The 12,354-nt window shown below is 48.8% G+C and overlaps 1 protein-coding gene across 2 annotated transcripts; it reads left to right on the top strand.

Annotated features, from left to right (window-relative positions):
• Window positions 1-2,752: 2,752 nt before the first annotated feature.
• Window positions 2,753-12,354, top strand: OVOL2 (ovo like zinc finger 2; the record flags this gene model as incomplete). Of its 2 annotated transcripts, none has more annotated exons than XM_081919139.1 (4): window positions 2,753-3,110; window positions 7,716-7,900; window positions 9,702-9,891; window positions 11,289-12,354. In XM_081919139.1, the coding sequence occupies 4 exons, from the start codon at window positions 2,753-2,755 to the stop codon at window positions 11,597-11,599; spliced, it is 1,044 nt and encodes a 347-aa protein (XP_081775265.1). In that variant the 3' UTR covers window positions 11,600-12,354. The 2 variants fall into 2 exon arrangements, with proteins under 2 accessions (XP_081775265.1, XP_081775266.1); XM_081919140.1 differs by lacking the exon at window positions 2,753-3,110 and adding an exon at window positions 4,112-4,196.

The raw sequence follows: 12,354 nt of genomic DNA, 5'->3' as shown, positions 1-12,354 counted from the left end.
ATAAAATTTAGTAGTAGTAGTAAAGGTAAAGGGACCCCTGACTATTAGGTCCAGTCGCGGACGACTCTGGGGTTGCGGTGCTCATCTCGCTCCATAGGCCGAGGGAGCCAGCGTACAGCTTCCGGGTCATGTGGCCAGCATGACTAAGCCCTTCTGGCGAACCAGAGCAGCGCACGGAAATGCCGTTTACCTTCCCGCTGGAGTGGTACCTATTTATCTACTTGCACTTTGTGCTTTCAAACTGCTAGGTTGGCAGGAGCAGGGACCAAGCAACGGGAGCTCACCCCGTCGCAGGGATTCGAACTGCCGACCTTCTGATCAGCAAGCCCTAGGCTCTGTGTAGCAGTATTATTAGTATTATTATGGTGCCTTGTGTGAGGTCAAAATTCAGTGCCCCAAAACGGATCTTCTCAAGTAAGGATCTTCTAAATTTTGCCTCTCCTTAGCTCAGAGCCCTGAGAATATTCTGTTTTGCCTCTAGTGCCAAAACATCCTGGGTCGCCCCAACTGGACGATTTACGGAATCTGATGGGGATTTTCCAATGTCAGCAATCCTGTTGAGCTCCTTACCTCACTGTGGACCAGGGAGATAAGGAGGGCTATTGACTCAATCTCTTGGGAGCGTCTACTCGGACACTGCGCAACTCATTGTGCTCCTTAGTTTTCCTCAGAATTAATGTGGATTGAAGCAGGCCAGGCAATGTCCAGCTGGCTAGTGTGGAAGTGGCAGAGGGCAGCTGACTGAACAGCAAAGCTGCCTGACTGATGGGGTGCTAGAACTGTCAAAGACCTGCTGTGACAAGATTGCTAGACATTTTGAGGACAGAAGGGCTCGCCTTCATGCAATCTTGATGCTGCTGTAAATACAGACTCTGATGAGGCCTTGAGAGTGTTGCCTTAGTCGATTCTCCAATTGCTGAGGCTTTTCGGTTAGCATAAACTGTATATTGCCCCCTATATAGATAGTTGTCTGGGGTAGGAACTTACTGTAATTATGCTGTTTAGGTTGTATTTCTGTTGTATTGACTAAACTTCAGCTTCTAGAAGAGAGTGGGATGTGTTATTTCATTTGTGCATGATGTTGTACAGTAAAAAAAGATATTTAAAAGAAAAACAAATAAATGTTGTTCTTGCTGCCTTCCAACTCCACCAGAAGACTCTAAACACAAACCTTGGACGAACAGGGCTTTGTCAGTAAAACTGTCTGAATGCCACAGCTGGAAAATAAGAGCAGATGTGTTTAGGATTAAGGACAAGGCAAGTCTAGAATCATATTTCACATTTTGGGTTCTTAACTGTGACATGGGTATAACATCGTCCCATGTGTCTCCTACAAAATACAAAGAAAAATGTAGACCTCAGGACAACAGAGCTTTGGGATGGTAGGCCCATCGTGGCCATTAAATCAAGATGGGCCCCTCAGCACCACAAGGGGGTCTGATCCCATGCTGCATTGGTCATTGGATGAGGGGCAGGCCACCCCGAGGGGCATAGAAGTCACTAAAGGCACAGGGGCATTTTAAACATGAGCCTGTACATTGTGGGGACTTGGAAGCAGCAACCTTGGAAGAACCAGATGCACAGGAAAGAATATATACACAGCATATGATTTAATATTGAATTCATATCCTTTCCTATAAAAAGGTAGGACTTCTGGTGAAAAGGGATATAAGTACCTGCCACTTTTTTCAGTGATTGACACACGTCTTATATTCATCTTTTGTTTACGGATCTATACATCCCAGTTATTGTATTGTAGGTTTTATATATTTGGTACTCACTTTTTTGGATTTTTATTGCTTTTCTGTGCCTTTTTAAATAAGATTCAACTCTTATGTATTTTTTTTTTTTATTTATGGGCATCACAGCCATTAGATTTTGTGTCTATAGATAGATTATAAAGTTCATTACCCTTGATTTGTTTATCTTATGTTGTTGCCTTATTAACCAGGGGTCATTTTTCCTTCTTTTGGTTCTAGTGAGAAGCGGCCTATACTCTACAGTATTTGCTTTGGAGCTCTACATAAAACACACAGCAGAGTCCTTAATGTACATAGCAGGCAGCTCCATCCATTATTATTTTTTTAATACACATTAAAACGTAGGCTCTCGTGTTTCATCTAGACATTCTCACGCTTACATGCTGGAGAAGCACCCTTGCCCTACCCCTTGCAGTGCTTGGAGGCATGTTCATCACCAAACTCAGAGGAGAGAGAGGCCTCTGAAGATGACTGCATGCAAAGCAGAAAGCAAAAAAATAACTTAATTTAAGTGCCTGGAGCTGCTTGGCTTTGAATGTCAGCCTGTAGTTACTTCCCATGGGTGCACTGCGTGTCCACACACACACAAAACCTAGCTAGAGGGAAATTCTTGCATGTCCCGCAGAAGCATTCATTATATTAATATGAAATTAGCTGGTGTGTTTGTACATGGCAACCAGATACACATTTAGAGCCCCAAGGGGAGAGCAGCTCAGAACCCAAATCAGCTTCCAGGACCTTGCAGACATAAGAATGCAACCCCAAGGCTCCCTCTGGGTTGGTGGGGGGTCTCCGCTGCTGTCAGGAAAAGGGGTGCTTGCTCTTGCTGGTGACAGAAATGACCTGGGGAGGGAAGTCTACGGTCCTAGGAATCCCCCCTCCTCATTTTCAGACGTTACATTCTTTGCAAACATTCATGCCTAAGGAAGGGCTGGAACAAAGGAGATCTGCTCCAACCGGTCGGACAGGTAGAGAGGCTTGTTGACACCGTTATGTTTGCAGCACGCATGCTCCCTCCAAGTTTCCTGGTGGTGCCTTCGCTCAGATACACCTTTGGGAAGGGGGTGGGGGTGAAGGGGGGCACCTCCGGCGTGGGGTCTCTTGCTCTCCTGGAGGAGGGGGATCGGGCCGGGGGGCGCCAGCAGAAGCCGCGACCCCTTGCCAGCGCGCCTCACCTGGAACCCCAGGGAAGGGCGGAGTTCCCAGAAAACGGAACGGCCAGGAGGAAAGGTGAAATCGCGGATCTCATCATGCCCAGAGTATTTCTGGTGAAGAGGAGGAACCCGCTGCCGGCCAGTCGCAGCTGGGACGAGCTGCCCGACGAAGAGAGGGCCGACACTTATGTCCCAGGTAAGGCGGAGGAAGCAGCACACCTGGCCGCCGCCCCCCCCACCGCACCTCGGCCTCAGCCGGGCTCCTCCCGCCGCCCCCAAACCGGTTAGGCTCTTCTCCAGGAGGCAGCCCAAACAGCTTGGAAGCCGGATTGAGACCGGCTCTGAATCCTGGCCGCAACGGGCAGAGAAGAGAAGGGAACTCTGCGTATGCTTCGATGCACCTTTGCTCTCACTTCGTAGACCTTAGCGCCGAGTCCGGCATTGAAAAGCATCTGCGGCTAAGCCCTGGCGGATCTGAAATCGGTTTCCGCAGGAGAAGTTATAACGTTTTCGGCTGCGGCCCCAACCTCCTTTCCCCGGGAGCGAGCCGTACCGAAGTCAATAGGAGTTACTTCTGAGTAGACACGCTTAGGAGCAGGCGGGACGGGACGGGAGTCCCGTGGCAGCCAGTCTCCGCAGGGCTGCTCATAAATGCTGCCCCGCCGCCGAGTTCCACGAGGCTTCCTTCTGGCCAAGTTAACGCGAATCGGATTGCAGCCCCATTCTACCCGTGTATACTCAGAAGTGAATTCCCTCCGAGCAAACATTGCTTGGCTCCCGCTTTGAGCCGCCCTTTCGGCGGATTGCGGTCTCAGGGGTCCTGAGGTCAGGGGCGGGGCTTCGGCGGCGGCTCTCGGCCGGGAAGGGACCGCGTGTCACGCTTTCACACGACCAGAGAGAGACCGAGCGGCCCTCGCTGGCTTTTGACAAGGGCCGCGGAGCAGAGCCGCGCGGGAGGGCTGCTAGTCTCGCGCACGCGACTCGAAGGCTGCCTTCCCTGAAAGGGCAAACCAAACACGTGTCACGACGACGCGGGAGCTGCACTTGCGCCTGGCGGAGCCTCGTCCGGAGCGGGCGGCGGGGGCGCTCGAGGCGGAGCGCGGTGACCTTTGCGCTCGGCGGCGGGCCGAGCGCTCCCGGTTGCAGCGGCGAGGCGGGCGAGGCGCCGGGCGGCCCCGGGACCCGCCCTGAGATCAAACAGGCCTCGGAAGGGAGCGCCTTTGTTTGCCGCGCCGCCCCCGGGGAGCTCCTGGCCCCCGAAGGCAGCAGCCCCGCGCTCCAGGTGGGCTGCGCGGTGGGGATCACGAAAAGAGGAAAGTGAATGGCCCTCATTCGGAAGATCACTATTTCACTTTCAGTAACTTTCAACTCAAGTTACTCCACCCCCATTCCAGAGCATTGCCATTAACTGTAGATTAGGAGAATTCTCCATTTCAGTTACAAGCATGAAGGCGTCAACTGCTACAGGTGCACACCAGGGTGTTTCTCTCCCTAGCCAGGCCTACCAGCTCTAGGGGCCAAAGGTTCCTTGGCCCCCTTAATATATGTTTTAAGCAGGTTGGGCCTCCTCAGTCTTCAGGCATCCCTGTGCATGTTAAACAACGCAGGTCCAGTGGCCGAACACTCACCTCCTGTGTCATGTGCATGATTCACATGTACACAGTGCGCACCAATCTTGGGAGCGACCCAGCACCTCTGCTCTTAATGGTCAATCTACCTGTGGTCACTGCTGGGGACACAGGCCTGCCTTTCTGAAGACACTGTGCTTGTCTGCAAGGGATTCCCACATGGTGGAGTTGATGTTGCCAGCCTTGCCAATGGGTCTGGTGCCTTAAACCAGCACATGCTTGGGGATCCTGCCACCTTCCATTCTGTGTTCTTGACCAAGCCATCACTGAGACAGAAGTGCAAACATGCTAGGAATGTAGTCTTGGAAGAGCACATCTTCGTTTGAAACTGCCCTGCCATGCCCAGAATCTTCCCAAAACAGCGCATGTGGAAGGCGTTGAAGAGTCACTCCTGACGGTTGTTAGTTACCTGCAATTCACTTCCATAAAGCAGCCTGCTCAACACACACACCTGGGAGACTTTCATCTTGGCGTTGGACATTAGCATCCCATTCTCCCATACCCTTACGACCTTTGCCATAACTGCCTTGCCAGCTTAGCATCAATGGAGAGGTTTCTGGTTATGGTGGAAACCAGGTAGACAAAATCATCTACCGCCTCAAGTGTGTGGTCACCAGTGCAGATGTGTTTAGTGCTGGTGACATCCTGACCCATGATGTTTCATCAGGCTGACAGTAAGGCCGACCGAAGGCCCTGCAAGCTTGGGGCAAAATGGTAGATCTTCCTCTGAATGTGCTGTCAAGGCTGCATCATCTGCAAACAACATCTCTTGGGTAAGGACCCTCCACATTTGAGGAGAAGGAGGTTTCTGCACTTGCTGTTGAGGAAATGAGGGGCAGATGGGGCTCATTAACCTAGGAAGGTAGCCTACCAAAGAGAAAGAAAACTGTGATCTTAAACCTCTACTGCTTTGCGGCTATACTCATTCATGAGAAAGGCTTCAGAGTAAGTTCTGAGGAATAATTAGTATCCACTGCCTTGCAGGACATCTTTGAAAGAAGGCCAAGGAGTAAACCCTACACAAATCTGCAGTGGAGTCCCTAAGGCAGTTGGATGGTGCCTTCTCCACATATATTGCCCAGGTTTGCGCCCTGGAGAGGTCACTTTAGTGTTGCAAATGCAGCACAAACAACATGGGAGGCAGTTATAAGATATAAGCTCAACCTGACTGGTGTAAGGTACAAGATCTTTGGGTTGCCTTCATTGGTGGGAAAGATAATTGCATCAAACTGGTCAGCTACTGCTCACCTGAGGCCAGGCAGTCATCAGTCAATAAAGTGCCAATCTGGCACTGTCCACCTTCTTCAGTGAATGTTTGGAACCCAAAGTATCTCCCGGCAAGTGGGCTGAACCACAGCATCAGGCAACAAAGAAAATAAACAAACCCTCCTGCACTTAGTAAGCTGGAACATCAGGACCATGCATCCTGGCTTACCCTGTGACCTGCTGCATTCAACGTCATTCAACGTCATTCAACATTCAACGTCAACATTTTACAGGAGACCATACTCGCTTGGAATGGCAGCCTCCGAGAGAAGGACACGTTTTTCTGCCAAGGAGGGCATCCAGAAGAACCACGTATTCCCCACAGAAGCCTCACAGTGAGGGACTCCCTTCTGTTTGTGACAGAACCACCCAGCGAGGGTGCTTTCCCTCCGTCTCTCAGCCACCTCCGGGTTGGTCAACACCTTGAGCATCCATGCTGCCACTGTGTGCGTTGGCATACAGACCAAGGACCAGTTCTAGGAGAAAGTAGACCAGACTATCAGGAAAGCCCCAGCCTCCAAACACCTATTCCTGCTGAGAGATTTCAGTGCCAGAGCTGGGGATGGTCATCACACATGGAACAACTGCATAGGCCTCTTTGATATTATTGGCAGCATGAGCGAAAATGGGCAAAGTCTGCTTGAACTGTGCTCACAGGACAGCCTTTGCATCAGGGGCCTTTGTTCTTCTCTTCCAAGGCCAGGGAGGTGAGCAATGCCTCCCTGTGACACAGGGCTGGTCTCTGCCTGTTTGAAGGAAGCAGTGGTAAAGCCACTCCTTAAGAAACCCTCACTGGACTCAGAACATCTAAGGAACTACAACTGCTATTCTCCCCTTTTTGGGCAAGGTTGGGTGGTTGCAGACCAGATCCAGGCACTCTTGGAGGAAACTGATTTTCAATATCCATTTCAATTGGGGTTTAGGCCTGGTTTTGGCACAGAAACTGCTTTCGTCACCCTATATGATAGGGTAGCATATGTAGGTAGCTTACGATAGGGTAGTGTATGCGGTGCCGGGGTGCAAAGATCCGCCCGGCCTCTCCTGCAGGTTGCCCAGTCCCAGGCACGCGGGAGGGTGGAGCCGACCGGCTACCTCAGCGTCTCACTGGCTCAGTCGCCTCCAAACTCGTGGTGCAGAGTCGCCCACAGTAGAAGAGCCTGCCGTGGCGCTCCAACCGACGGGCAGGCTCTTCCCCGGACTCCACTTTCGGGCCCTGGACTCTTGGCCTGGCGCCCCTAAGAGCCCATCACCCGGCTGCCCTGCACCCCTAGCACCTATGGGTAAGACGGCCCTGGTGATGACCTCTGACAGGAGAGAGACATGGGAAATCGTAGAGTCGGAAGGGATTCTTCCTCTAGTCCAACCCCTTGCAATGCAGGGATGTCAGCTAAAGCATCCATGGCAGATGGCCATCCAACCTCTGCTTAAAAACCTCTAAGGAAGGAGACTCCACCACCTCCCAAGGGAGACCATTAATCTCCTTTTTTGTAACCTGATTCCATATGATTCGACAGAAGCTTATGACCACCTTATGGTGTTGTTATCCAGTCTCCTGGCGGTGTTTTTAAATAAAGGAGCCCAGACAAGCTGCTCAGGTGTAGGAGGTATTTTGCAGACAACTGTGTTAAATATGCAGATAGAGGATGAGGCTGGTGTGGGGAAACAGTGTCAGGAGGAGGACAGTAGTTCCTGCTTCAAACTCTGGGAATCTAACACGCAGGCAACCCATTTACTGAAACTGGGTTTTTAAAGTCAGGTGCATAATGATTAGCTTATGGTTCTGTATCCCAACTCTGTGAAACAGATCAGGCCCTATCAAATAAGTAATCCCAGGAGTACGTTGCAAAAATCATTATGCATATGAATGTTCCCTGTTTCTGTCATTTAACCGTGTGCTCAATCTCCAGGAGAGGTGAAGCATGCCCTTCTCAACTATCGCAGTGAAGATAGCTGCAGCTTAGAGAGCAGCAGCAGCAGCAGCAGCAGCAGCAGGGACACAGAGGCTGCCAACACCTCGGCTCCTGAATCCACACCAGAGGAGGCACTTCTGGACTCGGCAGTGAACCGACCCACAGTCAGATCCAAAATCAAGGTACAGACTGGCATTGTGAATGAATGTCACAGGTGGTCAGGGGACAGGAGGCGGGTAGGTGTGGAGGACTCCCTGGTCCTGAATGGGGTAACTGTGCCCCTGAAGGACCAGGTGCACAGCCTGGAGTCATTTTGGACTTGCAGCTGTCCATGGAGGCGCAGGCCAATTCCGTGTCCAGGGCAGCTGTTTACCAGCTCCATCTGGTACACAGGCTGAGACACTATCTACCTGTGGACTCCCTCACCAGAGTGGTGCATGCTCTCGTTATCTCTCGCTTGAACTACTGCAATGCACTCTATGTGGGGCTACCTTTGAAGGTGACCCGGAAACTACAACTAATCCAGAATGCAGTAGCTAGACTGGTGACTGGGAGCAGCTGCTGAGACCACATAACACCGGTCTTGAAAGACCTACATTCGCTCCCAGTACAGTGGTACCTCAGGTTACATACACATCAGGTTACATACGCTTCTGCTAACCCAGAAATATTACCTCGGGTTAAGAACTTTGCTTCAGGATGAGAACAGAAATTGTGCAGCGGTGGCGCAGCGGGAGGCCCCATTAGCTAAAGTGGTTTCAGTTTCAGGTTAAGAACAGACCTCCAGAACGAATTAAGTTCTTAATCTTAACCCGAGGTACCACTGTATTTTTCCAAGCACAATTCAAAGTATTGGTGCTCACCTTTAAAGCCCTAAACTGCCTCGGCCCAGTATACCTGAAGAAGCGTCTCCACCCCTCTCGTTCTACCTGGACACTGAGCCAGATGGGCGGGGCATAAATACACAGACACACACACACACACATATTATATATGTTCCTTCTATATGACATGGGGCTGACTTGTGCAGTTAATCTGACAAAATATTAGATGATTTTAACATTTCTAGACACCTATAAAGAAGCAACATTTAGACAAGCAGCGCATGTTGAGGGACACACAGCAGGCTGGTCTAGCTAATCCGCCTGTCAGTATTGCTCATGCAAGCTTTGAATTTTGAAAATAAATAAATAACTGTAAATGAAAATGTCTACTCTTGTCACTGCTAGTGGAAAGTCGCTTCCTTATACAATGACTATTGTTTGACTAGAAGCCGATTCCATTTTTGGAGCACTAGTCATTGCCTACCATTAATGCGTAGAGCAGCTACTCAACCTGTCCTTCCATCAGGTTTCATAAAGTTGGAATTGTGATTTGTAGAGCATTGATACAAACCTCAGACATTTGCCAAAACTGAGATCAATGCGGTTGAGGGCCTCTGACCAAGTCAAGGCTACTGTTGGGCAAGACCTCATCTTGGAGCCTTTGGTACTGTTCCCCATGGTATCCTTTCGGATTGTCTTCCTGGGATTAAGAATTGGGAGCACTGTATGGCTGCTGAGTCCAGGGAGTAGTACTGGGATATTGCTTTTTTCATGCCCCTGGCAGTAAGGCTCTTGCCTCCATACCCCTACCTCCATGTTATCATCCACACCAAACTTGTGAGAAATCACCAAAATTGTGAGAAATAAGAAATCATGTGAGTTAACATTCCAGTAGAGGAGCAGAAGGGGATCAGAAAAGTTGTCTGATAAGAAATTATATTTAAATTTTATATTTTTAAATATCCATATGTCATTATCCCAAGGAAATAAGGCAATTGGCAGGCACATAGTATGTCAGTCGCAGATTGGCAGATCTAAAGTTTTGCAGGCTTGCTCCAGGACATACTTTAGTTCAGGCTAGGTAAGATCTGAGGGGCCTCACCAGCTCCTCAGTCAGGACCTGTGACTCTTAAGACCCTGTTTTATTTTCCTCTCTTAGTTCACGACTGGCACTTGTGGCGAGACCTTGTTGTACAACTGTGAGCTATGCGGCAAAGGATTTCGCCTGCAGCGCATGCTGAACCGCCACACCAAGTGTCACAGTCAAGTGAAGAGGCACTTGTGCACCTTCTGTGGGAAAGGATTCAATGATACTTTTGATCTGAAAAGACACGTAAGGACACACACAGGTAAGAAATGAGGTGCACTTTCCATTTCTTCACAATGTCCATAGGAAAGTTTGCTCTATTGACTGTTTGTGTATTGATTTAAAGCATTTTTCTTCTACTCTTCAGGGGGGAAAGAAAAGTTCTCAGAGCAGCTTAGAAATCTCAATGATAAAACAGATAAGCCCATTTGCTTTTTGCATATGAACACACCAAGTTGCTTCTGGTTCAAAAGGAGTGGGGGACTTCAGGGCCACGGCACAAGTGTGGACCCCAAGACCTCAGTGTCCAACTGTGGAAATCTGCCCAGGCCACACGCTCTTGCTGGCCCTGCTCTGCCCCCTTCTCTAGTGATTTTACCCCACTGGACTGTGGCAATACCACTGGCCATGGCCTCTTTCTCCACCCCTGCTCATCTACGGTTGCTAACAGGCAACTTGCAGCTTGAACACGTTTAAGCTGTGCAATCACTAAAGCGCTAAAAAGCTCTTCTGGGTTCTGGGAAGGTTTAACATGAGTTCTAAGAGCCTCCAGAGCCCGGTAAGCAAGGTGGAGAGCAAGGCTTGCTGCCTTCAGGGAAGCAGGGGTAGTTGCACTGGGCAGTGGCGTAGCGTGGGTTGTCAGCACCCGGGGCAAGGCAAGTAATTTGCACCCCCTAACCCGTGGATTTGCGGCCCCTAACCCGTGGATTTGCGCCCCTAACCCTAACCCCCAGATGTTGCGCCCGGTGCGGACGGCCCCCCCTGCACCCCCCACGCTACACCACTGGCACTGGGGCACTATCCAGGGTCGTTCTGATAATACACGATTTTGGCTTTGCAAGCAATCCCCCAGAACATAACCCTAGCACAAGTTGCAAGCCTACTGTACTCCTCTGAAAAGGAGCAGCAAATACTAACACTGCTGTTGTGTATTCTGTTTTGTGTTCATTTCAAATTAAAAGGCAGCGTTCAGCTAATGAAAATACCTCACTGTTAATCTTGAGCTCCCCAGCACACTTTCCCCCCCAAACGTTCATATTTTTTCCCCAATTTTATATAATTAATCATGCATTTTAAAACTAATTTCTAGATTTCCCCTCTAGTTTTGACAGCTTTGGGGAGGGAAAAGAAGCTATGCAAGACACTGAAGTCTGGTGCAACTATTATAAATATTACCCAGTTTCTCCCTTATAAGTATTTTCAACCATATATTTTCAGCTATAAAGGATAGAAGCAAATTTCTGAGTTCTGCAGAAATATTAATTTTGTGGCTTGTACCACATTCAGCCCTTTCCCCCAAAGAATTAAAACACACATAGCAACGAGAAACATCATCAGCTATAGTTTGCAGTGATCAAATCTGTAAATGTATGTAGTGGAGTTAAATGCAGGGGATTATTTTTAGAATGTTCCTTAAAGTTCCTAAAAATTACATTGCAGGAATCCGCCCATACAAATGTGAGATCTGCAACAAAGCCTTTACCCAGCGCTGTTCCCTGGAATCACACCTTAAAAAGATCCACGGAGTGCAGCAACAATATGCTTACAAACAGCGAAGAGATAAACTGTATGTCTGTGAAGATTGTGGCTACACAGGCCCAACCCAAGAGGACTTGTACATGCACATCAGTAATATTCATCCTGGAAGTGCTCTTCTGAAGAAAACATCCAAAAAACTTGCAGCTGTTTTGCAAAACAAACCGACCTCTCCAATGGAGATGAGCCCAGAAGAGACTGGGGAGCAACAGTAATACTGCACTGCATTGTAGTGGCCAAATGAGTTGGAAGTTTACAATTGTCTGAAGTCGGCTTGCCAAGTGTCATGGTCTGACAAAACGTTTCAGGGTTTTAGTGGCCCTGTTGAAATCTCTAGAGGAAGGGAAGACTGAAATCTTTTGGGCAGGCAAGCTAGCATCTGTTTGGCTTACGAGTTTTAAACTATTCTCGCTGTTAGTACACACAGGCCCATTAGATCAGAATCTTCCCTTGACCTGTCAGGTGCTGTCTTCAGCCTACATTTGATGTCACTAAACTCTGCTCGTAACCTTGTAGGATTTACCTACCAAGCTGCAAAGTGCCATCCTTTAAGCTCCCTATTCTCTGAACTCTAAGACATGGCGACCCTGACCAGAACTGAATTCAAAAGGAAGACAGCACTCAACCTGGTCTGATCAAACTGTCTAGGTACTTAATTTCTGAACATGAATAAAATCTCCCCAGTATGGGGCGAACACAGTACAGTGCATAGCATAATCTGAATTGTGCTTGGTTCTCTCTCAGCCTTTGTACAGACATCTAATATTTGCCTTTGATAAAGAAACAGTTACCTACGGCTATAACGTATTTGACCAAAATAACTGTATTTAATTTGAATACAGGTAACTGGCCTAGAATTCAAATAAAATATATTTGTCAATAACACAATAACCATCATTTGTATTCCGCCTCTCCACCAAAAAACCAAAGTCTGCTATGAAATATTCCAATAAAGTTATTTATGACTCTA

This window comes from Podarcis melisellensis (genome assembly GCF_964234715.1).
Source record: "Podarcis melisellensis genome assembly, chromosome: 7".
Taxonomy (NCBI): domain Eukaryota; kingdom Metazoa; phylum Chordata; class Lepidosauria; order Squamata; family Lacertidae; genus Podarcis; species Podarcis melisellensis.
The sequence above is the reverse complement of the archived record's forward strand: the minus strand, read 5'-3'. Positions and strand labels throughout refer to the sequence as shown.